General features: G+C 38.3%; 1 protein-coding gene across 1 annotated transcript; it reads left to right on the top strand.

Moving 5' to 3' along the window:
• Positions 1-1,382: 1,382 nt before the first annotated feature.
• Positions 1,383-26,869, top strand: LOC121878067 (mitotic spindle assembly checkpoint protein MAD1-like). The gene is made up of 15 exons (XM_042384049.1): positions 1,383-1,520; positions 3,547-3,642; positions 3,803-3,975; positions 5,483-5,650; positions 6,467-6,532; positions 10,943-11,083; positions 12,132-12,262; positions 12,739-12,862; positions 14,977-15,122; positions 16,377-16,521; positions 18,107-18,304; positions 18,686-18,855; positions 22,128-22,306; positions 22,926-23,116; positions 26,383-26,869. The coding sequence occupies exons 1-15, from the start codon at positions 1,397-1,399 to the stop codon at positions 26,665-26,667; spliced, it is 2,337 nt and encodes a 778-aa protein (XP_042239983.1). The 5' UTR covers positions 1,383-1,396; the 3' UTR covers positions 26,668-26,869.

Below are 26,869 nucleotides of genomic sequence, written 5' to 3'. Positions count from 1 at the left end.
AATAAAAATAATAATAACAAAATAAATAGAAATAATAGCATCACTAATTGAATAGTATGCTCATCAAGAATGTACAGAAAAATGTTAATTATCATGTATTTCAACAACAATCCTGTACCATGGTATGTTTCGTTCTAAGTTTGCCCCCACCAGTAAATTTTTGGGTACGCTACTGGCTCTACAGCCATGAGAAAGGTCAAGGGTTACCGTGAAGTCTCCAGGGTTCCCCTAAAGGCTTTTAAGTACCTCTAAACATTCCAATTGCACACTGAAATAAAATTTAAAGGCTCGAGACCCACTACAAAAGCTTGCATGAAGGCTCCAGATCTCTCGGAAAGAATCTACTTTGCACAGAATGACTACTAGAATTAAGATTGCCTGGAATGATCCAGGAACACCTGGACAGCTCCAGAACTCCCTAGAAGGCTCCTGGACTATCCAGATGGTATCTGGAAGATTTCAGGGTCTCCTGTAAGGCTTCTGGGCTGCATGGAAGTCCTTAGGTCCCCCCCTTTCCCATGAACACTAGAGGAGGCACTGGTAAGTTTTTGGATGTTCCCTGAAAAGGGCCTCAAAAGCACCTAGGAGGCTCCTTGAAGGTTTTCAGAGACTACTGAAGGTTTTCTGAACACCTTTAAAGCCTTTAGGTTCCATGGAAAGTGGATCCTGAAAGCATTCGGCAACAATATGAAGGCTTTTAGGTCAGCTAAAAGTTTTAGGTTCCCCTGGAAGATTCTTGGTACAGTACATTGAATCTGTTATGAGTAACTCTTAGTCACCTGGCATCATTATGAGTACCTGTGAGAAATTTGATATTAAATAAGCACTTGAGAGACATTGTCATGGTACCCGAGGTGCCACAGAGCAGGCACCTCCTTAACAGTCATTCATTTGACTACTTTTGGAGCTTACAGATATCTTTCTGTAGCTTTGCACAGTCTGTTCTTAATGTCCCTGAATAACAGTGCTGAGACATGGGTGGTTTATTGAGGTATGAGTGATGTGACCTATACTATACTAAACTAACCTAACCCTACTTAACCTAAACTAACCTTACCCAACCCATTTTAATACTTTATTGTTAATAGTATTAAAATAAAAGTGATTTTTACTGTGACTTTTCCTGTGATTTTATTTCCGTCTACCAATGTGACTGAGGTATGGACGGTATGACTCAAAGGTCTTAGCACAAAAAAAAAATCCAATACTTCAAAATGTTTTTTACTATAAATTGACCAACACTCTTTCTCGTTTTTTTTTTCCATCAATTCATTATTTCTCTCCCACCATAAGGCAGGTAGGTAATAAAGAATCAAGGAAAGTATTTACTCTCTCTACAGGGCCTATAATGTTCCTTGGCAGGTAACGTCAGTGTAAGCGACCACAAGAGGTAAACATGGACACTCCACCTGAACCAACTGTGGTCACCAGGACTCTTCAGGACTTTAATAAGTTCCTGTGTAGCGGCACCAACACTCAGGAACCCTTTATGGGACGAGCTAGACAACTAAACTTTTCAGGTGAACTTGGGATAGACAGTGTACGGGTAGATAGATACATAGACAGTGTACGGGTAGACAGTCAGGGGAGTGTTTCTTAAAGTCTATGGGTAATAATCTACGGTAGGAGAGAACCTGGTAAAGATTTGGGTCAATTTATAGCAGTGTACCGTTGGGGATAAGAAATATGTGTAATAAAACATAGAAAATCACCCAAAACCAACCCAACCCGGTAATATTGCAGTAAACCAGTAAATTTACATTAGTTCAAACAACTCTGTTTTTCTCGTGTAATTTTGTGTGTTTTGGTTGGTTTTGACCTTGATTAACGTCGGAAATTGTCTGTTTTTGTTATCGTGAGTTTTGTGCGGGGCGTTGGTAAATTTTTACTTTTGGACATGATTCCGTAGGGCTCGACCAATCCGTTTTTTTAGTGCATTATGTGTTTTAAACGGACTTGACCCTCATTTTTGGCTGAAATTGGTCCCCCCCCAAACGATACTTGGGAGAAAACATGGGAAATCGGGGTTTTGGGTGGGGGAGAACACGAAAACGAATCCTCTAACCTAACCAAACCAAACCAAACCAAACTTAACTTAACCTAACCTTTGGGCCACGCCTTGTCCGAAAGTACAGTACCTTAATTAGAAGTCCGAGTTCACATACTGTACATTATTTACAAATTTTCGTTTTTATCTTCTTTACAACCCTTCTTGACCAATTACAGAGTAATTTACAGTGCGGGCACTCAACAGACTTAGGGAGAACACCATGATCATGTAGAAATTCTATAGCTTTATCGGAGGTGAGGTGAGGTAAGCGATAATGGCGGAAGATTAATGGAAGAAAATAGAGAAATATCTGGCATGCGCTATCTCCATTAATATACGTTTGCGGCGGTAATGTAATAGAAGAAAATTATCTTAAAATTTTACGTCTTCTTCGAATATGATAATAGATTTGGGGTAGGAAAGTTGTGTGAACTAATGCAAAAATACCTAAACGGCAACCACAGAATTCCGGAAGATATTATTTTACTTTTGGACATAGCACGCCCCAAAGTTATAAAGTACTGAAATATTTAGATCTCCCTATTCTGAGCATTTTGAACCCATTTATACCAGGTGGAAATGGAAAATAGCGACACAATTGAATTTAATTTAATTGATTTTAGGAACTTTTCAGGCTTCGTCTATGTGAGACGTTATCGTCGTGAAAGCGAGCTAATTATGAGCGTGTTTACATCACGCATGTGTGACGTCTTCCAGTTGTGACCAATGATGTTTCAATCTCATCATGCAAATTTTTTTCGACCAATCAAAATTGAATTTTTTCAAAGGGAGGAGTTAAGGTACGGATTTGAGGGATTTCAATTTCAATGACCAGTGTGACAATGGCTGTGGTGGAGGTTGGGTGTGAATCGTGCTCCTGCGATTATTTTAAGTTTATTGCCGAGTTTTACGAGAAAGACGATCAAGCTATCCAATTCCTACGTGATCACGGTGTTCTCCCTACGTCTGTTGAGTGCCCGCACTGTAAATTGGCTTGTAAGCTTAGAAAGAACAAGCGTCAGAGGTTGACCCTGAACCTAGCCCTGGTCCTTTCACTTCTAACTAAGGTAATGTACTTTCGGACATGGCGCGCCCCAAAGTTTTTAACTACTGAAACATTTAGACTTCATTATTTTGAGTCTTTTTGAACCCCATTTATGTTAGTTGGAAATGAATAGGATAGGTTAGGTTAGTTTAAGCTATGCCTACTGGGGGTCTGCCCCCGGCTAGGGGTTAGGTTAGGTTTTGTGAGGTTAGACGACTCTTTCGTGTTTTCCCCCCTTCAGTAATTACATTTTTAAGCTTATTTTCAAATTACAGCAGATATATTTCAATACAATACAGCATCAGGGGATAACCACACATTAATAAGACAACACATCAAACTAATGTAACTTGGCTTCTTAGTTTGTATTACTCTCTGTAGTTTTACTTATTGTATAGCTACAGGATGTTCAACACTCTGAATAAAAACTTAACTGTTTTTAATTTTTCAGACTCATTGAATGACACCAGCAGTACACTGGATGATGACTCCAGGAATGGTGGTCAGGGATCAAGGAAGAGGAACCTTGACTCTCTTGCTGGTTTTGGTAAGTGTTGATGTAAGATTTAGCAACAAATTTTAGATTTTTTTTAAATCCAGCAGCATGCTACACCCCTTACCATCCTTAATTGTACAATCCTTACCAAACTGCTTCTTACAATACCATACAGTACATATATACCTTTAGTATTTATTGTTATCTTCAGATATCACAAAGAAGTTTCGAGAAAAGGATGTAGAAATAGTCACTGCTAAGACAATGATCAAGAGGCTGGAGGGGCGCTTGCAGGGGCTGGACACATCAAGTAAGAAGGCAAGGTTAGAGAGGGACACAGAACTGGAGGCTCTGCGGCATAAAGAACTTCGAGATAAAGAATTGGTGAGTGGGTGTTGACATTTCCCAGTATGGTGTTAAAAAATTATCTGGTTCACAAGTGTTTGAGACACATCATAGGAGAAAATTTGTATCTATATCTATCAGCTGTAATGTATAACACCAGGCCAGTGTAGGTTATGTTGTGGTGCCAGGGTAGTGTAGCTTTGCTGTGGGTTGAGTCATGAATGTCACATCTTGAGTATGAATCGCCCTTTTTTTCATTTACTTTCTCCATTTTATGCTTTTTTGGTAATTTATTTTCATCTCTTATTTTTGGTTATTTGTACCTATAGACGAGGGGCATGGCTTACGGTCCAGGTTAGCGTGGAAAGGGCATAAGTACAGGAGTATAATAACATATATGGCTGAACATATAGATTTTTTTTTATACGTACAATATTTGGTTTGTTTTATTATTTGCTGATTTATCTTTATAAATATTTGGAGGAAATCATGATAAGTTAGGAAAAAATGAATGCACCCAAAACAAAAGCCATGATCAGAAATATCTATATGTCATGTTCAAGAGGGTTAAATTACCTATACAGTACTCCACATGAAGTTATGGAGAAGTAGGATTTTGAAAATTGATAAGAATATAAGGGAAAAATCAGGTACAGTATTAGGGATTAGGCAAAACCAATTCAGGGGTATAGCAACAGTGTCCTTAATTGCTGACAGGAAATTGATATTGATTGTTCAATTATTAACGAATTTCATGCTTCAGCCGGACGCTCTCTCTAACTGATGTTAGGAAAAGCTAAATCAAAGTTTAACACAGCCACCAGCGGTGCCATTTGCTTAGACGCTGGCTGCTTCACATGTGGCTGACCTCAAGACTCGCCATAGCAAAACAAGCTGGCTACCTCTGCCTACCCTTAGCAATGCCCCCCCTCCCAGTCTCATACACAAAGAAATTTTTTTGATCTTATGATATTTATTTATTTTATTATTTTTTTTTTTTGCACATTGACATATGTTAGGATTGTGTGTTCATGTGACTGAATAAAAAAATTGAAGAAATTTAAGTTTATCTATCCAAAACTATGAGTTCAAAAATATTCAAAACACTACTCCCCCCAGCTCATCCTGCAAACTCTCGCTGGTGCACCAAGAAATGTTTATTTCCTTTATGTTTTTGACCTTGTGATTATTATTATTATTTTTTTTTTTTTGCACATTCTGTATGTAGGATTGTATGTGCATGTAAATGAATGAAAAAAATAAATATTATGTTTATACGTACAGTATACCCAAAATTACGAGTTGAAAAATAACCATAATATAACTCCTATCTCAGCTTGGTAGGGAGAGCGCTAGGGGGTGTGGCCTCTCTAGCTGACTCCCAGGGGCGCACAATTTGAATTTTTGCCGGGACCAAAATTCGTATAGTATAAATGGGGGGAAACTTTCGCAACACAAAAAAGAGGTCGTAGTTTAGGAAATTCGTTGGTATGGCGAGAGATACTTCTTCATGCACTGATCATATGTCTCTTATGGCTGTTTACAGATTGAAGACCTCCAGCATAAACTAAAGAAGCTCCAGAAACAGGAATGGGAAGTCAAGCAATCCTCAAATAAGGTGAGACAAGAGTGTGATGCCATTACCTTGGAAACTGAAACGAAGATGATGAAGAAGCAACAGCAATACCTGGAAAAGTGCCACACTTTACAAGAGGTGAGACACACTCAGATGGTTGTTATGTGAGGTGAGACACACTTATAAACACACTCAGATGGTTGTTAGGTGAGGTGAGACACACTTATAAACACACTCAGATATAAGACACACTTATAAACACAGATGGTTGTTAGGTGAGTGAGACACACTTATAAACACACTCAGATGGGTTGGGTGAGGTGAGACTATAAACACACCCAGATGGAGAGGCACACTTATAAACACACTCAGATGGTTGTTATGTGAGGTGGACACACTTATAAACCCTCAGATGGTTGTTAGGTGAGGTGAGACACACTTATAAACACACTCAGATGGTTGGTATAGGTGAGGTGAGACACACTTATAAACACACTCAGATGGTTGTTAGGTGAGGTGAGACACACTTATAAACACACTAGATGGTTGTTAGGTGAGGTGAGACACACTTATAAACACACACTCAGATGGTTGTTAGGTGAGGTGAGACACACTTATAAACACACTCAGATGGTTGTTAGGGGTGAGGTGAGACACACTTATAAACACACTAGATGGTTGTTAGTGAGGTGAGACACTTATAAACACACTCAGATGGTTGTTATGTGAGGTGAGACACACTTATAAACACACTCAGATGGTTGTTAGGTGAGGTGAGACACACTTATAAACACACTCAGATCCCCATTATGTGAAGTCAGACACACTTATAGATACACTGAGATCCTCATTATATGAAGTGAGACTGACTTATAAACCTGTTAAAGAATTACATTTTATCAGTTATGATTGATTTACGTGAAATATATTAATTTTTCATTTGATGTTCAACAGGAAATTTCAGTTCTCAATAAGAAATTGTTGGAGATGAGCAAAGATGTTGACGAGAAGACTACAGAGGTAAGTTTTTATGGCCTTGGTCTACGTTTTGGGAAAGGAACAGTTTCATATATATATTTGACAGTGACACTTATCAACTGTTTAATAAGATTTGTGCATGATATTGTTTTAGACAGTGTACAGTATTGGTTCAAGGTCTGCTCTGCAGTTAGGTGTATTTTTAAATCTTCAATTATGAGGAACATTAATCATATGAGCCTTTGTCAGGGTTTTGTTCATTGACTGTATGTTAGTGTTTCTGAAACTCTATTTAGCACTGACTGAAAAAATGACAAGGAAAAGTTTCTGTCACCCACGGTTTAGGTTTTAGAGAAAATTTACGTTTTATTTCCCAAGACTCGTGAAAATACTGTACACCCCTGTACAGTACTGTGAGGCAAAACCAACAAAAATATCACCACAAACTATGAGACTCAAAATGTTTTTCTCCATGATTTACGTTTGTATGTAGGAATCTCTTTCTTACATCATCAACTTCCAACAGTAATCTGCTAGTCATACTGGGCCTCCACTTTCCTTGGTATCATATATCCATCTCTGAGATACCTTAGTGGAATCACAAGGTTTGGTGGAAAGAGTCAAAATGGGAATGCAAAATAAAAAATTACTTCTAAGGGACATGGTGCATCCATATAATTTATAATCCAAAAGCAGATCATTACTTTTACTTTCTTTAATTTTATCCTCTTCACCACTGATCGGCTTGTTAGCCACTTGGGCGGTCGGTCACATCTCTGTTACGCACTGTTGGCAAGTACTGGGCATGCACCGGCTCCTGAATGTACCTGAACCTGCTCCAGTGTTGGTCAAGTCTGGTCTTGAAACAGCTCACACTTGGTGCCATCACAACATTCTTTGGCAGATTGTTCCAAGAGTTCACAACTCTCACTCCGAAAATGTTTGCCCTCACAGTTTTCTGGACTAGTGGCTTCTTCAACCTTGAGCTGTGACCCCTTGTGTGGCAGGCATCTGCCAGCTCCAGGTATGGACACTCGAATGAGTGTCACCCCTTGCCTGTCTGTAGTATAAGTTAGGCAGTTGCAGGCACTCTAATATCTCTGAATAACTGAGGTGCTGGCACCAGTTTGGTGGCCTTTCTTTGGACATTTTCAATCAACTGACAGTCTCTGGCATATCTCAGGGACCAGACGGGGTAACAGTACTGTACTCCAAATGGGAAAGCACCTCGCTCTTGAAGATTGTTACGAGGTACATCTAGATATCTGAATGATCTTCTTATAGGACCTACTAGTTTAGTTGCTTGATTCACTTTCTTCTTACAATGGCCTGAAAACCTCAATTCATTGTCAACATACACATCTACTGTAGGTTCTTTTCGATATGGTCTCAATTAATGCAGTTTCTTCATCCCATTGGGACATGTGATACGCCTCCTTACTGTTGGTACGACCCAAGTGCATGCTCTTACACTTCGTGACATTGAATCTTGGCAGCTATTTCTTTGATCACTTTTGAAACTCGCAAAGATCTTTCTGCAGCTCTTCACAGTCTGTTTGGTTCTTAATTTCCCTGAATAGCTTGGCATTGTCTGGAAACATTTGTATGGAGGAATGTACAGCATCAGGCATGTCATTTATGAAACAAACAACAATGGGCCCAATACACTGCCCTGTGGTACCCCGCTTGTCATGGATACACATGACGATTTCATACCATTTATCACTACACACTGTTTGATATCCACGCTAAGACACTTCCCCGAACCCTGTACCCTCCCATTTTAATTCTCAGCCTTTCATGGGGTACACTGTCAAAAGCCTTGGCAAAATCTAGGTATATATTGTCGATATTGCTGCCCTGTTCCAGAATTTGAGTTCAAACATCCAGTGCTATATCTTGAGTAATTGTGTTAAGCAGGAGCATCCTGGCATGAAACCATGTTGGAAGGCCTTTACAAATTGTTTTGTAGTAGATGATCCATCATGGCATCTCTTATAATGCTCTCTAGCACTTTGAAGCTGTAGCATAGTTGACCAATCAATGGTTTCTTAGGAAACTTCCAGTTAATGCATTAAAGGCAATCAAGGTTTTTTTTTAAGATTCATTCAGTATTGTATCAAAGTCATCATCCTTCATAATGCTTTGTTAAAGTCATCATCCTTCATAATGCTTTATTAAAGTCATCATCCTTCATAATGCATTATTAAAGTCATCATCCTTCATAATGCATTATTAAAGTCACCATCCTTCATAATTCTTTATTAAAGTCATCATCCTTCATAATTCTTTATTAAAGTCATCATCCTTCATAATACTTTGTTAAAGTCACCATCCTTCATAATTCTTTATTAAAGTCATCATCCTTCATAATACTTTGTTAAAGTCATCATCCTTCATAAAGCTTCATCAAAGTCATCATCCTTCATCAGCACATTAATTTGAGGACCAACAAGTATTCCTTCCATTGCCTCAGTGGTACAGTATGTGGGAATTTGCCTTTCACCTACAAGAAGCCAGGTCCTTCATTGTCCATGAATTTTACAAAATTCTTCGTTAAACCTAGAGTTTGATATGAAGAGAAGGTAGTTGGATGTTTTGGGATCAACTATATTTTAGTTCCTAACAATTTGTTATGCAGCGGATAGATCTACAGTGTATACCATGGTCTGTCCTAAACAACGAAATGAGAATTCCTTACCCAGGTATCCCATTCACAAAGGGAATAACAATATTTAGTACTGTATATCCCAGCTGCATACAGATAAAGAATGCTATTACTTTCAGATCTCCACTAATGTACTGGTAATAGGTATCATACCTGATTTTGGAAATAAACTGTGGGTGATGGGAACATTTACAATTTATATAGTACTGTATTCATAATCTGTGTTAAAAGTACAATACTAGAATCACTTTGTTTTACCTAAAGAATACAAAAAAGTTCATAATTGTTGAACAGTATAATTAGTGTTCATCACTCTAGATATTGTTACCATGATAATAGTTAGTGGCGACCTGTGGTGTAATAGTCAGGATGCTCGCCTCGCAAGCGAGTGGACACAGGTTTGATCCCCGGGCAGGGTGAAAATATGGGCAAGTTTCTTAATGCCATTTGCCTCTATCTACCCAGCAGTAATTGGGACCTGGATGTTAATCGATTTGCGGATCGTATTCCGGGGTAATGGTTAGCCAGTGCAGTTGGCGAGTTATCCGGTCTTCTCGGAGTATTCCTTGACACTGGGTCCTGCAGCTCGTTAACTCAGGGTCTGGTTGTTGTGTTGGCGACTGCTTCTACACCTTAAAAAAATTCACACCAAGGTGACCCTTGGGCCGGCCATCCTCGTTACATGAGGGGCAACCATTATTAGTTGGTGATCATCACTACTAGTTGTTACCTTGATAATAGTTAGTGTTCATCACTACTCGTTACCATGATAATAGTTAGTGTTCATCACTACTAGTTGTTGTTACCAGGCCAAGCTGTGAGCTGCATTACTGCTCATTTTCAATTCGTAGTTTCGAGTAGATTTACGTAATTTTATTTACAGGTATTTATTTACGGTTACATGCACTCGCAATTGTTCATAAAGAATGTGCAAAAAAAAAAAATGATTTTCATAAGGTCGAAAACATAAAGAGAATAAACATTTCTTATGTCCGCAGGAGTTAGCCCACGATCTTGGGAGGGGGGGGGGTGCTCTTATCTAAATGGCAATGCAGTATTTTTTTTTTTTTAGTATTATTTTTATTAATTCCTCACATTTACAGAGGAATACATTAGACCGTGGAGGGATAAAGATTCCATATTAATTCGCAGATTCTCGAAATTAAATGCTGTGGTTGGTGAAATGGTTTACAGAGTAAAAACCATGGATACCCAGAATTTGTGGATGAGGATTCTGTGGTTGGCAAGGGTCTGCTGTATACTTTAGTATATTTTGTTTATTTACAATATATTGTACATGTACAGTGGTGTTTGCATAAGTAAATACAGTTATGTGTCTGTTTGTGCAAGATGCATTGTTTAGACTCTTGGAAATCTTTCCCCAATAGCTTGTACCTAAAAAAAAAAAAATGGGGAAATGCTATTTTTTCTGGGAAGAGAAAATTCGTTTTCATATCCGAAAATCTCTCATTCATGGACGAGCTCTGTATCAGTTAATCTGGCTAGTAGGAATATCACCATACAGTACATGTGTTTTCATATGGGGAAAACAAAACTTGCTGTCATTTTGACTTAACATTTGGTGGTGTTGTGGGAGTAAGGGTCATTAGTCTTAGAGACATGTGTACACTAAAGCTTCAATAATTCTATGTTGTTTGGGCTCTCGGTTGATCTAAGTAACCCAAAATATGAAAGTTTTAGTATCAAGTTAGAGAAGGTTCAGTTTATGCCTCTTTTCATTGTGCAATTGTCTTAGTTTGTCATCAAATTATTCTTATTTGAAGCTACATCTAGCCAAGTCTCATGCTGACCAACTGGAGATGACACTGACTGAGGTGCAGAACAAGTTAAAAGAGTCAGTATCCTCTCAAATGCATTTTGAGACTCAGAAGTTGGAGCTTAATCAAGCCAAGGTCAAAATTAAGGTAAATATTTTTTATTTCAGCAGGTGTGGTAGTGGGTGACTATAAGGTGCACATGCTGCTAGTTAATGTGATGCTGAGGTTTTGTATATGATGCTGAGGTGTTGTATATGATGCTGAGGTGTTGTATATGATGCTGAGGTGTTGTATGTAATGCTGAGGTGTTGTATGTGATGTTGAGGTGTTGTATGTGATGTTGAGGTGTTGTATGTGATGTTGAGGTGTTGTATGTAATGCTAAGAGGTTGTATGTGATGTTGAGAGATTGTATATGATGCTGAGAGGTTGAGATACTTTCGATTTAGTTAGACTGCAAACCGAGGCAGACAAGCGGCATCACCGGAAAGACGCTGCCGCCGCCCCTCCCACACTAGTTGTAGTCATCCACATGTGCAGCATCTGTGAACGGCACTGCCCATCCTGTATCGACCTCTTTAGTCACCTTAAAACTCACCAACGAAGGTGACTTCCTTACTAACTCATATCATTGTCCATTGTCTCATAGCTGGATGATCGTCATACTCGATTCCAAGAGACAGCAAAGTAGTATGTGATACTGGGGGTGTTGTATGAAGCAGTGTGTGTGTGATGGGGTGTTTTATGAAGCAGTGGGGATAAAATAGGTGGATACAATCACTGTAGATTAATACATTTGGTAAAGCAGCATAAAATGATATACTATGTAATTAATGAAGGGTTAATATGCTGCTGTTAATTCCACCTGTACTGTAACGTACTTGACTGTACCTTACTGTACTGTACCGTACCGTACTGTAGTGGGAAGAGCTAGTGCTTATGAGAGTTGAAAACATTCTGTTTTAGACCTATATTTAGAATGTGAGATTAGGATTAGAATATAAAAACAATTTAGTTTCATCATTTGAAGTTTAATAACTGTTAAGAGATAACAATTCAGTATACGTAGCTTCGCACTGGCATCACCAGTTCTTTTCCACATTGATTTATAATCTGCTGACTATTTTGTTATATTAAGAATTTACCAGGATTGTACTCATGTGTTTAGTAAACTGTGACATGTAAATAATCAACAGGAACTTCAGCAGCTCCACAGAGATTCCGAGGCACTGGAGGATAAAGCTGAGGTTTTTGAGGCTGCAGTACGTAAGATGTCAGTCATGGAGAAGGAAATGTCGAACTTAAAAGAAGAGAATGAGTTTTTCAAGTTAGTTTTATACGTTCTGTACATTGTTGATTTTTGCCAAATTTAATGTAACTTATACCAAGCTTTATATGGTTTAAGTTGACCTAGTCCATCCTAACTTAGTGTGACTTAAGTTGATCTAATCCATCCTAACTTAGTCTGGCTTAAGTTGACCTAATCCATCCTAACTTAGTCTGGCTTAAGTTGACCTAATCCATCCTAACTTAGTCTGGCTTAAGTTGACCTAATCCATCCTAACTTAGTCTGGCTTAAGTTGACCTAATCCATCCTAACTTTGTCCGGCTTATGTAAATGATGGACAGCTTCAGAAATTAATAACACTTGACGGTATTTATTTTTGATATTTCCAGTTATGAAGCATTCATTAATTCTCTACTGTGTAGGCACCAGTTTTGTTGTTTGAGGTTATAGTGCACTGTACTGAGTTATGTCCATGATCTTTTGTTTAATATTTTTATTCTTGTGTACTATTACAGACAAACTGAGAGGAACACTAAACTCATAGAGGAGAAACTGTCTGGTGCTCAGCTGCAGGTGACGCTCTTGGAGAAACGTTGTAAAGAGAATGCACACTTTGAGGCTGAGAATGACATGTTCAAGGTACTCAGCTGGTCACGTAATGTTGTCTAGAGGTGAAGGGTCATATTGTGCGAAAACCCGAATTAGTTTTAAATGATTCACTTTTATGTCATATAAGACATAATTTGTTTTTAGTAATTTAGACAGAAATTTCTAGGCATATGAAGTTCCAGCATTTAGATGCTGAGGTGGGAACATGTACTGTATAGTATGTTTTTACATTAATTCCTATAAATTACTAGACAATACAACAAACAAAGTAATGAAGTAGCAATGTAAATAGCTTCTAAATTAGATATACTGTATAAGCTAAAATAATTCAGGTGTTTTGGGAAAATATACATCTCTCCAAAATACAATACTGTACCTGAATATTTATGCATGGTTAAGCTCAGGAGTGCAAAAATGACACAACACTCATTGTTGGGGCCATAAACAAATTACAGAATCTTTACACACACACACACACACACACACACACACACACACACACACATACACATACATACATGCATATATATGAACATACATACATACGTACATACATACCTACATACATACGTACAATTGCACTACTACGTTTACTACTTTGCTGTCACTCGGAATCGAGAATGACGATCATCCAGCTATGATACAATGATATGAGTTATTGAGGGTGTCACCTACGTTGGTTAGTTCTGAGGTGACTAAACAGGCCGATATAGGACTGGCAGAGTCGTTCACAGAGGTTGCACATGTGGGGGGCTACATCTAGTGCATGAGGGGCGGCGGCAGCATCTTTCCGGCGTTGGCGCTTGTCTGCCTCATTATGCAGTCAGACTAACTCAAAAGTATTGACACCTTCTTGTGTGGTGCTCCTCCAAGCGTTATGGTGTGGAGTAATTGTCTCCCAGGTGAGGTGGTCGATTTGGCACTTTTTCAGGTTTGTCTTAAGACTATCCTTGTACCTTTTCAGTTGCGAACCAATATTACATTTACTATTCGTTAGGAGACTGTAAAGTAGCTGCTTTGGCAGTCTATTGTCATCCATGCGGGTAACATGGCCAGTTCAACGTAGTTGTTCATGGGTAATGGTAGCCTCGATGCTTCTACAGTTGGTGTCGGCAAGAATGCTGGCATTTGTTCTCGTCTTCCCGGCGAACTCGGAGCATGGAACATAGACTACGTTGGTGAAAGTTTTCAAGTGTCTTGATGTGCCTCCTGTATGTGTCCCATGTCTCACTGCCATATAGCAGGTTGGGAGGACCACTGCTCAATATACACGGAACTTTGTAGATAATTTCAGCTCCCTACAGCTGAAGACATGGTTTCTGAGTCTGCCAAAGGCTTGAAAGGGTAATACGTACCATTAAGCTGGACGGATGGTGGAGGTGTAGCTGAAGCAGGGGCAGGCCAAGTCTTACGTACATTCACCTCGAGGCCGAAGTGTGCATACACATCTGTGTAGGTGTTCAAGATGTCCTGTAGGTCGCGTTCAGTGTAAGCGACAAGGGTGAGATCATACGCATACTGAAGTTCAGTAATAGAAGCTGTCGACACCTTTTTTCCTGCCTGGAGTCATCTTATGTTGAAAAGACCCTTCATATGGTACTAGATGTTTGTCCCGCTGGCTAAATTGGCACCGGCACAAGTAAGGAAGGCAGCCAAGAAAATGGAAAAGAGAGTTGGTGCCAGTACACACCCTTGTTTAACCCTCATTTGGAAGGGGAAGAACTCAGACTGGGTGCCATTATGCAGGACACTGCCATTCATACCATCATCTTGTTGCCTCGCATTAGCAATGAATTTTGGTTAGCAGCCAAAATGACTGAGGGACTGAGGGTCCACCCTAGGGCTTTCCTGTTGAATTAGTCAAAGGCCTTGGTTAGGTCAATGAAAACATGTACAGGTCACGACGCTATTCTCTGCACTTTTCTTGCATCTGGCGGGCAGCAAAGATCATGTCAGTGGTGCCACATGATGGTTAAAAGCCACATCTTTATAAACAGATATACACAGGCTACAAAAACAGTATCATACCGACAATGAAGTCCTGATCTGACCTCATAAAGATGTGATTTTTAATGTGGATTTCACTTGCAAACTTGATAGCTGTATTAATATTAGTTCCTTCAAATGTTAAATTTAATTTACAGGAAACTCTGAGAAAATATGAAACCATCATATATGAGGAGTTTGGGTTGGACCACAAAGTTACACCTCAGGACTTGCAGTTCCACATCACCAAGCTCAAGAAAGGGGACCAAAGTCTTACTAATGGCCTAGCTCAACTGAGGGCCAGGTGAGATTTTGTTGGGTTTGGTTCACATGATGATTTGCCCCTCCAGCTTATTTCACCTGAATATTAACCTCCCTGATACTAACCTAACCTCACCTATCCTAACTCCCTAGGCTGTGATGGAATGGTTAATCTTCAAGTGTAATAAGCTAGAGGGCTAAATTTCAGGTGATCCCTGACTTGTTCTTCTCATTTTGTCTTGAGTGCCTGGGAGATTTTAGAAGCAGGAAATGAAGAAAGAATGTATAAATGGTTTACAATGGGAGAGAAATAGCAAATATCGGGCGATGAAGGTTGAGGATTGAGAATGTGCATGCGTGCTTGCGTGCATGTGTGGACACAAAACAGCAGGACAGTAGTAGGCAGAAAGGAAGGACAAACTGTGGCAGTGCAGTACTGTTGTAATTATAGAGGTAACTAGTTAATTGGTTCTTGGCCAGCTTGTATGAAGTGTATAAGCCTTGTGGAAATTGAAGGTACTGTACAAATGCAGTTTATACGAGCAGAATGTGTTGTGTGTGTGACTGGGAAGCATCACAGTCGGATGTGTAAAGATTTAAAAGTTGGTCAGTGTCTTCTTGGGGTATCTTAGGAACATGACATAATACAGAGGTAATGCAATAGCTTTATCCTATGATGCAGCAGAGCACATGAAAGCTTGGGGATGGGAATGTTATAGTGAAGAGATGAAGAAGAGTGTTTTTGGTTTTGATAGCAGCCATTATATACTCTACATCATACTGTAGCTTGGGGCTGCTTTGCAAGAAAGGACCAATACCATTTGCAAAGTAAAATATTTTGACACTAAATTATATGTACAGTACAGTAATTCAGTACAAAATAAAGGGTAAGGGACTGAAAGCCCAAAAACTTCAACAAGCAGTGCTTAAAAGTTTTAGTTTCTTACCAAACATAAGCAAGAACTATGCAACATTCTGATACAGCATGAACAAATTAAAGAGAACTGTAAAAAAAAACAAAAAAAAACAAGAAAGTTATAAAAAAAAATATGTGGCTGCTATAGAAGATGAAGGGTTTACTGTATAGCATTTCTTGTCAATACAGAGTGTTCTTTTTATTTGGTAACTTAAAAATTCTTCATTGCTCAAGATGAAAGTTAGTATATAATGGCTCAAGAAACAGAATTTTCCAAAATCATTATGTCAAAGTTATGGCCTGTGTTTGACTTAGATTTTGTGATGGATCAGCCATCACCTTTACATAAAGTGTAGTTATCATACTTTTATGATCCCACAGTCAGAAGTCCCTGGAAAATAGATATGTGTCAGAGGAGGCAGAGATCAAGGTGCTGAAGGCCAAGTTAGAGAAGCAGGCGCATAACACCCAGCACAATGCTGTCCTCATCAAGAGACTGCAGAGGAAGCTTTTTTTGGTCACTAAGGTAACACATGCACTGTATTGTATTACTCTGTATATTGTTATGTAAGTTGCTGTCCTTATGAACTCATCATTTGGAATATATTTAGACTTAGTTTGATATTCACTCTGGTGTGAGGTTATGTGTAAAGGAGGAAAGGATATTCCTCTACAGTTCATTAAAAAATATATATCTTTTTTTTATAAAATGTTATTTTATTTACAGTATTAAAGCATATACCATACGGTATTGTCTTCAACGGGGACATTGTACAGTGGTCTAATTAGATATGATATAGGCCTAACAAGAGCTAATAGATGAGACTTCATGTGTAAATGTGCACGGGGGCTGGGACTGGCGGTTGTTGCGTTAGCCAGTTTGTTTTTATTTATTCATTATTATGTGGTCTCATATGATCAGCCTCTTATGGTGTATGTTTCATCTTAAAATAATATAACAAACATTATTAAATAATAGGATAAAATACAAAATATAATTTGTAATTTTACTTCAAATTTAAGAAAAAATGTAAAAGGAAACACACATGATGCTTGTGAATTTTCACATGCATTCTCTGTCCCATTGAACTTCATTCATTTCTAAACTGTGTGGGTCCATATGGGCGGGAAAAAACACTCGTGTGCAGCGGGCCTTACATTGGAATATGAGAGCTGCGGCTAGCACGTCTGGTTCACTATCCCTCACCTTCGTCTACCTCAACAGAGGAGGCAGGGTTGGCAAGGGAGAGAGCTTGGGGGTCGTCCTCATCTTCAGAGGACAGGTTGAAGGATGGAGGGCATTGGCGTGATACAGTTGCAGTGTCAGGAGTAACTGGAGTGGCCGGAGTAGCTGGAGTGGCAGGGGTAGCTGGAGTGGCAGGGGCAACTGGAGTGGCAGGGTTAGCTGGAGTGGCAGGGGTAGCTGAAGTGACAGAAGATACAGGGTTTGCTGGAGTGGCAGAAGATTGAGTTGAAGCTGGTATTTTGGGAACTGGAGAAGAATGGCATGATGGGGAGCTGAGATCTCTGGTGCTTTAGATCTTTGTAGATTTCTCTGAGTGGTGCTAATACTTGGTTCACACCCCTGTTTATCTTCAGTGCTCGGTATAGAGATTATACTAATTCCAGTTGTGTTTCTTTTCCTTTCTTGAAGAATGTCAAAAAATATTTAATTTTCTCTGATATCCGGATGTTTTCCTCTAAATCAGCTGGACCAAGATCTCGTTCCTGATCATCATCTTTTTGTAAATAAGCCAGTTCTTCATTTGTTTCCTCTTCTCCATTTGTTTCCAAGCAGCTCTTCTCTGATTTTTTCTGGTTGCATGTCCACAAATCCCTCCCCACCAACCTCTCTTGCCACTTGCACCATGCATGTGATCTGGGGCTCCACTGAGGGGAAGCCAGTGAAATCATTCACTGCTTCAGGCCATAGGGCCTTCCAACAGGAGTTCACATACTTGCTAGTGATTTCATCATGGCTCAGTTTAACATTTGCTATGCAGTCAGCAGTGGTGTAATTTTTCCACATCTCCTTCACCCCCACCTGGTTATCTTTTTCCAGTGTCTTTTTTATCTTATACTAATTAATATTTCTTTGTCTTTTACTAAAGGAACGTGATAGCCTGAAGGAGATCCTTACCTCATATGAATCGGAGATAACAATCAACCACTCAGTTGTCAGTCAAGAAAGAATTATAAAACTTGAAGATCTTATGAAGATGTACAAGGAGGAACTTGAACGTCTGGAAAAAGAACTAGATGCTTCCTGCAACAGTATAACTAATGAAACACAAGTTCAGGAAAAGTTTGTAAGTACCAAGGGTGTGTGTGTGTAAGGGGTTGGGTGGGTGGTTGCTGTGTGTGTGTGTGGGGGGAGCTGCTGTGTGTTTGCATGTGTATATACTGTACATGTGTGTCCCTATTCCTACCTTATTACAATATTTCTTATGGGAAAAGTTGTCTTGCTTTGTATCACATCGACGACATAAATCCTCCTAGCATTCCTGTTGTACATTGAGGACACTGTATCTACAGTATATATACTATACTTTTATCTAATTTTATTGTAAAAAAAGGACTTATTGGCAGCAGGTTGTAAAATTTACTAGGAGGCGCTGTCTGACTACTTTTAATGCAAATAGTAACCTCTGTTGTATTTTCACATATTTAAATTCATTGTTTTCTCTCAGCAAAGAAAAGAAGATGCCAAGAAGATTTCGTCCTTGGAGAAGAATATCTTGGAGCTTCAAGCTGAAGTTACCAAAGTGACACAAGCCAAGGAAATACTTGACTTGAGACTTGAAAATCGGGCACTCAAGGGTGATTATGATCCCTTGAAGACCAAGGTTCTGCATTTTGAGTAAGTTGTATTAAGGTGCTGCCCTAACATAGTCACATATCCTAATTAATCCCAACCCAGAATAACCTAGTCCAGTCTGACCCAATCCAACCCAACTCAACCCGATAACCTTATGATGACCCAACCCAGGGGCAGATCCAGAAATATCAAAAGAGGGGTCCAAGAAATTGTGGATGGGGAACATGGTGAGCACAGCGAGCCCACCCAGCTGGAAGTTTTTTTTGGGGGGGGGGTGATATCCATCCCAGAATTTTCTTCAAATCTGACCAGTATCAAGGACATTTTGTGACCATGTGCACTTGATATTAGGAGATATTGTGAGATTAATAGTAGTTACATTTTACTATACAAAAATGCCTGAGTACAATACTGCATTAAAATAAAAAGGTTTGAAATTTTCTGATGAAAAGGTGTCCGGACCCCCTGAATCTGCCCCGACAACCCAACATGACAACCTTACAATATCTCAACCCAACAACTTGACTCAACTGTTACCCAACCTAAAATATGCGCCAGTGATTTGATATTATTAAAACAAAATGTTCATCTTTTATATCTAAGAAACTGTTAACACTAGTTCATTGTTAATTATAAAGTGTCTTTGTGTCATCATTGTACAGTACTGTAGCCTATTCACTTTGTTTAATGATTTATATTAAGTGAGACACTGACACCTTGCTCAAACCCTTCTTCATAAACATTTGCCAAAGAATTTAACTTAAATATTTAAATATATTTGTTTGGAATCCTTATCTGTCCATTAAAGTTATGCTGTATATACCCAAGTATAGTTCCAGTGTTTTTGATCAAATTTTTATGCAAAAAGTAGTCGGTCAAACTATATACGCATAATATTTTCAGGGGTTAAAATTCATGCATTTCTGTGGGTCATTTACAGTGAACAATAGTTAACTGGTACATGCCTCCTTTATCCCGGGCTTGCCTAATACACTCCGTGATTCTTTCTTTATGTTCCTACTTGAAGAGTAGAACCCCATTCACGATATATGCCACTTTGAATTTACAGATACAGTGGTCCCTCGGTTAATGAACACAATCCATTCCAGCAGGTTGTTCATTAACCGAAACCATTGTTTCAATGGGTTTTTGGGTAATTGGTTCCAGCTCACCAAAAATTACCTAAATTCAACAAAAATGGTAGAAAAGTTTGATTACTTTGAGGTGTGTATGTAGAAGGCTCCTGGATGATGATGATGATGATGGGAATTAGAATGGGGGTGGAGGAGAAGGAAGAAGAGAAGGCATTGGGGTGGAAGAGAAGTCACCCCATGGCACCATTTCACCCATAAAATTTTAGTTCTCTTGGTGTATTTCAAGATTATTTTCTTTAAATCAACACTGCACTGCATTATGTATTGTCAATATGTAAAATATATTTCAAAATGACCAATAATTTGCTTGGAAACACAGAAAAAAAGCGTTTAGTTGAAGAGAGTCTCAAGCAAGATGTTACCTCCAGTGAAAACAGAGAGAGACTAACGCCTGTTTGCTGTGTTAAGAGGCTGGATGCCGCGCATTAAACTAGTCACTTTACCTTCAATTATGTTCAATAATTGTTAAAATGACTAAAAAATTGAATATTAAACTTTTAAAATTATTGAATAGTATAAACTTCTTGATATTGACTAAAATAGTAAGGAATTTAAGCCCTAGAACCGATTAATGTATTGGCGGACTAATACTAAAGCTGGTTGACCGGCCAGTGCAAGCAAAAACATGTTGAGGTTGGTTCGTAAGAAATTCGTTAAACGAATTTTTGTTCGTTAACCGAATTTAAGAATCTTATGGGAGGCAGTTCGTTAACCGAAATTTCGTTAACCGAGGCTTTCGTTAACCGAGGGACCACTGTACCTAATGCAGATGAAGATTTACAGATAATTTTCTTTCATTTGCATCTGTTAATGTTGGTGGTGGCATTGTTGCCAACTTAGACTCATCACTGTAGCCACATCCCCCTAGCCTTTGCACTACCAGGCTGTGCTGTGAGCTATTATGGTTATTTTTCAGCTTGTAATTTCAGGTAGGTATACTGTACATAATTTTCATTGTTTTTTTGTTTTTTCCAGTTACATGCACACACAATCCTACATTAAATGAATAATTATCATAAGGTCAAAAACATAAAGAGAATAAACATTTCTTTGTGTGTGAGAATTAATACACTGAGAAAAATGTGGGGTCAGCAGAGGCAGTGTCCCAGCTGAGATGCATTGCTATGGCAAACATTGAGTTCAAGTAACCAAGCCAGTGTTCCTGAGACTGCAATGTAGTGTGTGCACTAATTTGTATTTTTTTTCTTTCATTATTGTTACAGAGCTATATGCTTATTAAATACTGTACCTACAATTTAAGTTTTGATATTTATGTGTACAGTTAAGCTAATTTTTAGGGGTGAATCAAGCAAAATTTTAAATAAGAGTTGGTAACTGGAGGGAATTCAGTTTCAGAATTGATGACACTGTTCATAGTGTCAACTGTTGTGGTGATCAAGGTTGGTGCGAATCTGGTGTCTTGCGATAAAATATGTCTAGGATTATACTGAGTATTTCTCAAAATTATATATAAGGTAACTAGATAAAAAAAAATAATAATAATTGCCCCCAAATTAGGAGTCGAATTATAAACGAGATAGGTTTATTCACGAGTATATACCCTACAGTACGAATATTATAATTTTTTAATTTATTTTTTAACTCACTCACATACTTTTCCACTTCATGCAGTTGCCACATTCTTGAACAGATACATACTGTACTTATTATCCCTTCAATGTTATTCATTAATTTTTATTGGTGTAAAGATGTAGTTTGCCATGATACTCCCTTCCGCAACAAAGCCCAAACATTCATCTGGTTTAATTCTGTCGATTCACACAAACCAGCATCATTTATCATCAGCACATCGTTCCTTAAATATCAGGACACCATGTTCCCCCACACAGCTGGTCCCTGGATGTCCATTATTACTGTACTTTTCTCTCACCTTTAGAACATCCTTCACCATAACTTTCCATCCCTTCTTACAGTTTTCACTTTTTACCAATCTTTCATCTCATGTGAGCAGGCCTTGATGTGCTTTCTCTCCAACACTTCTGTGTGTCCATCTTTTTTTATTTTAATATTCTGTAGATATATTTACCCAACATAATGATTTCATGTACAGTTTGTCATATTTCTGTCTTCTAATGTTCTTTCACCTAGTCATATATATTTTATTAACCTGGTAAAGTTCTGCATTAACTTTCTCTGTAGGAATAACCCCCTCTCAAAGGCAATTGAAAGTCGTGGGACAGAAATCCATAAACTCCAGACAGAGAACAAGGCATTGAGGGAGCATGTGCTGCAACTGGAGCAGGGAACGTCACACATCATTACACCGAAAGTTGGAATAAAAGTGAGCAATGAAGCTCACTCCAGCAAAGAATTAACAGGCAAGTTATTTGTCACTTGACACTTTCAATGAAGATTAATAAAATTGCTGTTGTTGTGATAATTAATAGTTTATAGGCCTACCATTTATCATAATACTTAATGGTTTATAAGCCTACTAGTTTTCATGGTAATTAATGGTATATAGGCTTACCACTGGCATGCTAATTAATGGTCTATTGGCCTTCCATTTTTCATGATAATTGTTTGTAGGGTTACCATATGTCACGATAATTAATGGTCTATAGGCCTACCAATTGTCATGATAATTAATGGTTTATACACCTACCAATTGTCATGATAATAAATGGTTTATAGACCTACCAATTGTCATGATAATAAATGGTTTATAGACCTACCAATTGTCATGATAATTAATGGTTTATACACCTACCAATTGTCAAGATAATTAATGGTTTTTAGACCTACCAATTGTCATGATAATTAATGGTTTATGGGCTTTGCCATTGGTCATAGGAGGTGAAGCAACATAAGACATAAATCCTGTAACACTATTATCAAGAGACAGTAGGGGCAAGGATTAGAGGAATAGAAGGGAAAAAATATTAAACTGACAGGGATCACCCTTCAGAGGCATCACAGATGAGATTATCATTACAGAACTCCAGGAAAAATCTAAGTTCCTGGAAACACGCAACAAGCGCCTGTTGGAAGTATTTAAGCGCAAGTCACTGGACATGCGTGAGGTTGTGTATCAACTGACTGGTTACCGTGTGGATGCATCAGGGGACAACCAGTACAAGCTGATCAACATGTACGCTGAGTCTCCTGATGATTATTTAATTTTTGAGGTATGTTGGATGTTATGTTCCAATAAGTTATTAGGAATTTATGAAGACAGGAGTGAAAATTGATACACAATATACAGCTTTGAATGACTATTACCGTATTTTACGGCATATAAGACACACGTCATATAAGATGCACCCCCCATTTTAGCAGGGAGTATTTAGGAAAAAACTTTTGTGTGTATTTTCCTCCTGTAGCCATAGTTTTCTTAAAATAATATATATAGTACCAGTAAATGTGAGGAATACATAAAAATAATACCAGTAAATTAGTCACAACAAAAAATACTGTAAAGTAAACCCTCGATAACTCGGCATTGATAACTCAGGATTTCATATAACTCGGCATGGATAAAGCCTCGGAATGTATTAGTATAACTCGGGAAATACCGAGATATGCAAAATTATCTGGGAAATTCTCGGCTTATCTGGCCACCTGCATCGCCTTCCATGCCTCTGTGTCACCTACAATGGTGCTTCTTTCTTCACCTGCAGTGCTGGTAAGTGTTACCTTTTTTACATTTAGTAATTACATGTACACATAATTTATATGGGTCGATAATTTTTTATTTTTGTAGGAGGGGGGGAAGTGCCTCGATAAGTCAGAATTTGGGATAACTCGGCAAGACCAGGGCTCCAAATGTGTCGAGTTGTCGAGAGTTTACTGTATTGCCAAACCAGCAAATAAAAGCTAAATGAAAGTTTAACACAGTCGCCATTTGCATATACAGTACTCCCTGGTTCACCATAGCAACGGAGACACTACCTTTGCCAATTCCCTAGCAACGCTCCCTCCCCCCCTCCCACATGCCTCGTCGCCTTCTGCTCCCTCCCACTGAACCAGCTATCTCGCGTGCAAAGAAATGTATATTTCCTTTGTATTTGCCCTTAGGACAATTATTTCTTTTACTTTTTCTCAATATGTATGTAGGATGGTGTGTGCATATAACTGAGTAAAAATAAATGATGAAAGTTGCGTATATCTACCCGAAAATACGAGTTGAAAAAACCATAACATCTCTCAGCTTGACCCAGTAGCCTGGTGGTTACAGTGACGAGTCTAATCTGGCTACAATGCCTCCAGCAATGTTAATAGATGCAAATGTGAAAAGAAGGTTATATGTAAATCTTCATTTGTATCAGGTATTTGTAGGTTTAACATTTTTCGATCACACAAGAAAATACAGGTCATATGTTAGGTTAGGCTAGGGTATGACGAGTTACAAGGTTAGCTTAACATACATCGGTAAGGAGTGGGTAGTAACTCAAAACTAGAAATGAAGGTCAAAATCGTTCATATCCCATAACAAACCATCAGCAAGAAACATAGTCTGCATGTCAAAGTACAGGAACGACCCAAACTTAACATTTACCCGATATAACCTATCTCGAATCTAAGCTTCCAAATACTTATGGTAGTTAAAGTAAAATTTTACCCATTAATTAATATACATGATGATATATCCCAGTGGTTCATTAGTGAATCAATAAAACAATAACAGCACTTTGTTGTCATGTTTACCTAGCATCAGGTATTGCTATAACGAATCTAATTGGTTCTAGAACCTTGTTCGTTATAGCATTCTTTCGTTATAGGATTAATCCGTTCCAGGCCCCCAAATACAACCACTTAACACTGAAAAATATAATATAAAATTGTAAAAATTGTAAAAAAGTGCATAATTATGCATCTAAACCCCTGAAATAAAGAATATCATTAATATTTGTAATAAGAAAACAATAAATTAGTAAAAAAAAAAAAAAAAATTTTAAATAATGTTCGTTGTAGGAGTTTCGTTCGTTATAGCATTCTCAATTTTATAGGTAAAACCGTTCGTTATAGGAATATTCGTAGTAGGATCCGTTCATTATAGCATACCCCACTGTACAGTCGACCCTCGTTAAAACGGACTAATGGGGGGGAAGGGTGTCCGTTTTAGCCGATTGTCCGAATTAACCGATTTAGGGGTTAATATTGCTTTATACAGCTATGTGTATGTTTATTTGAGTGCCCCGTCATAGGAGTCCATTTTCTCTCACTTCAGCACTCCTGAGTCGTACATTTTCTCTTAATCTTAGAGTGCACCAGGGATTTTGTTATTTCTTAGTAGTGACACAGAATTTGAAATTGCAATCCCAATTGCAACTGGGACAATCCCAGAACCAGAAATTTGATATGGACAGTTCAGATTTCGTCCGATTTATCCGAAATCCGGATTAAAGGGGTCCGAATTAACGAGGGTCAACTGTACCTGTATCTCCATCCGTGTGTCGTCTGCAGGGTAGGTGGTGACATCATTCCTTATGGCGGCCCTGTTTCTAAAGAAGTAAACTTATCTCTACTATTATAGCAGGACTTTAAACTTTTGTTACAAATTATTTATGCCATATCACTCTACGAACATGGCAGACTGTATTACTTGTGTTTACCCAAAACTGTTGACTTGCCCATTTAAATTTGCTCGGAAAATCATTCCCAAAGCCGGAATTTTCCAAAAATTTCTGGGTGTACGAAAAAAATTTTCGAGGCTGAAAATTGAGAGAATTTTCTGAAAATGTCTTGATTAAAGACAAATGTTAAAGTATTTTTTTTGGGGGGGGAGGGGACCTGACCTGACTCAATGTCAGGTAGAGGTAGGGTGGGGAATTCATGGTCTCATATCATTGAACTTCTCATGGAATGTCAGGTAACCCTTTCTTGGGTGGGGGATTAGTGGGTCTCATGACCTGAAGATGCCTTGAATAAACACAAAAGCTAAAGTATTTTAAGGGAGATTGTGATAAATATAAGTATGAATGAGCAAAGTTGTATCCCTTCAACATTACATTACATAATATTTTAAAATATGTTAGTGCGCATTTACTAACTCATGAATGTGCTACACTCACAAATCTAGAAACCACAAATATTGAGAAGTTTCTGTATAAATGGTGCTGGTTAATAACTACATCTCTATTTGATTTGTTCATTTGTCTTGTTCTGGCTCGAAGTTGTGAGAAGGGACTGAGGTTATGTAAAACAGATGGCTTTAGTGGACCATTGTTGAGGAAGGGAAACACTATAGTAGAATACATCTATCACAGCAGATAGAGAGAGTGACTGAGTGATTGGAGAGAGTGTGTTGTTCTGTGCTATAGTGAAGAAGACTTGCAAAAGTGAGAAACAAAATTTTTTAGCCAGTAGATCATTGTCCTTCAATAAGATAAGTGTGCCGGAATAACTCTTCCTTCACAAGTATTATGACATTTGCTAACCTCTTTTTCTCTAGCAAACACCATCAAAAGAATTACAGTTTCTGGAGACGGACTTCTCAAACACACTGGAAGATCTCATTGATGCTTATCTTCGCCATGAGAACTCCTACCCAGCTTTTTTGTCAGCAGTCACGCTTGACCTTTTCAATAGGCAGACTGTAGAACAACCTGCATCATCTAGTGATGCAGAGGAGGAGGATCAGGAAGATGATGATGAAGATGCCGAAGTGGAACCTGAGGACGCCCATAGGATGCAGCACCAAGATGATGGTCATGATGAGTTGGTAATCTTAGATTAGTTTACAATGGATTAAGTGTAAATATGCTCATAGGAGATTGTCATCCAATCACATTATGAATTGTAAATGTTTTTACAATTGTTCACTCCCCAAAAATGCGAGTTAAAAGACGAAGGATTCGACTTGTAAGTGCTGAGCTTAGAAAGTCTTTTATATCTTATGGTTATGTAGCATCATCAGTATGTATTAAAGTTTTGTAATA

Source organism: Homarus americanus, unplaced genomic scaffold (assembly GCF_018991925.1).
Source record: "Homarus americanus isolate GMGI-L3 unplaced genomic scaffold, GMGI_Hamer_2.0 scaffold45562, whole genome shotgun sequence".
Classification (NCBI taxonomy): Eukaryota; Metazoa; Arthropoda; class Malacostraca; order Decapoda; family Nephropidae; genus Homarus; species Homarus americanus.
Note: the sequence above shows the minus strand (reverse complement) of the source record. Positions and strands in the feature narration are given on the sequence as shown.

Bases quoted from the DNA above. Each gene is read 5' to 3' on its own strand.
- LOC121878067 (XM_042384049.1), top strand. From the start codon at position 1,397: ATGGACACTCCACCTGAACCAACTGTGGTCACCAGGACTCTTCAGGAC. The intron at 12,263-12,738 runs GTTAGTTTTATA...GTACTATTACAG, and splicing joins GAAGAGAATGAGTTTTTCAA to ACAAACTGAGAGGAACACTA. The intron at 16,522-18,106 runs GTAACACATGCA...CTTTTACTAAAG, and splicing joins AGCTTTTTTTGGTCACTAAG to GAACGTGATAGCCTGAAGGA.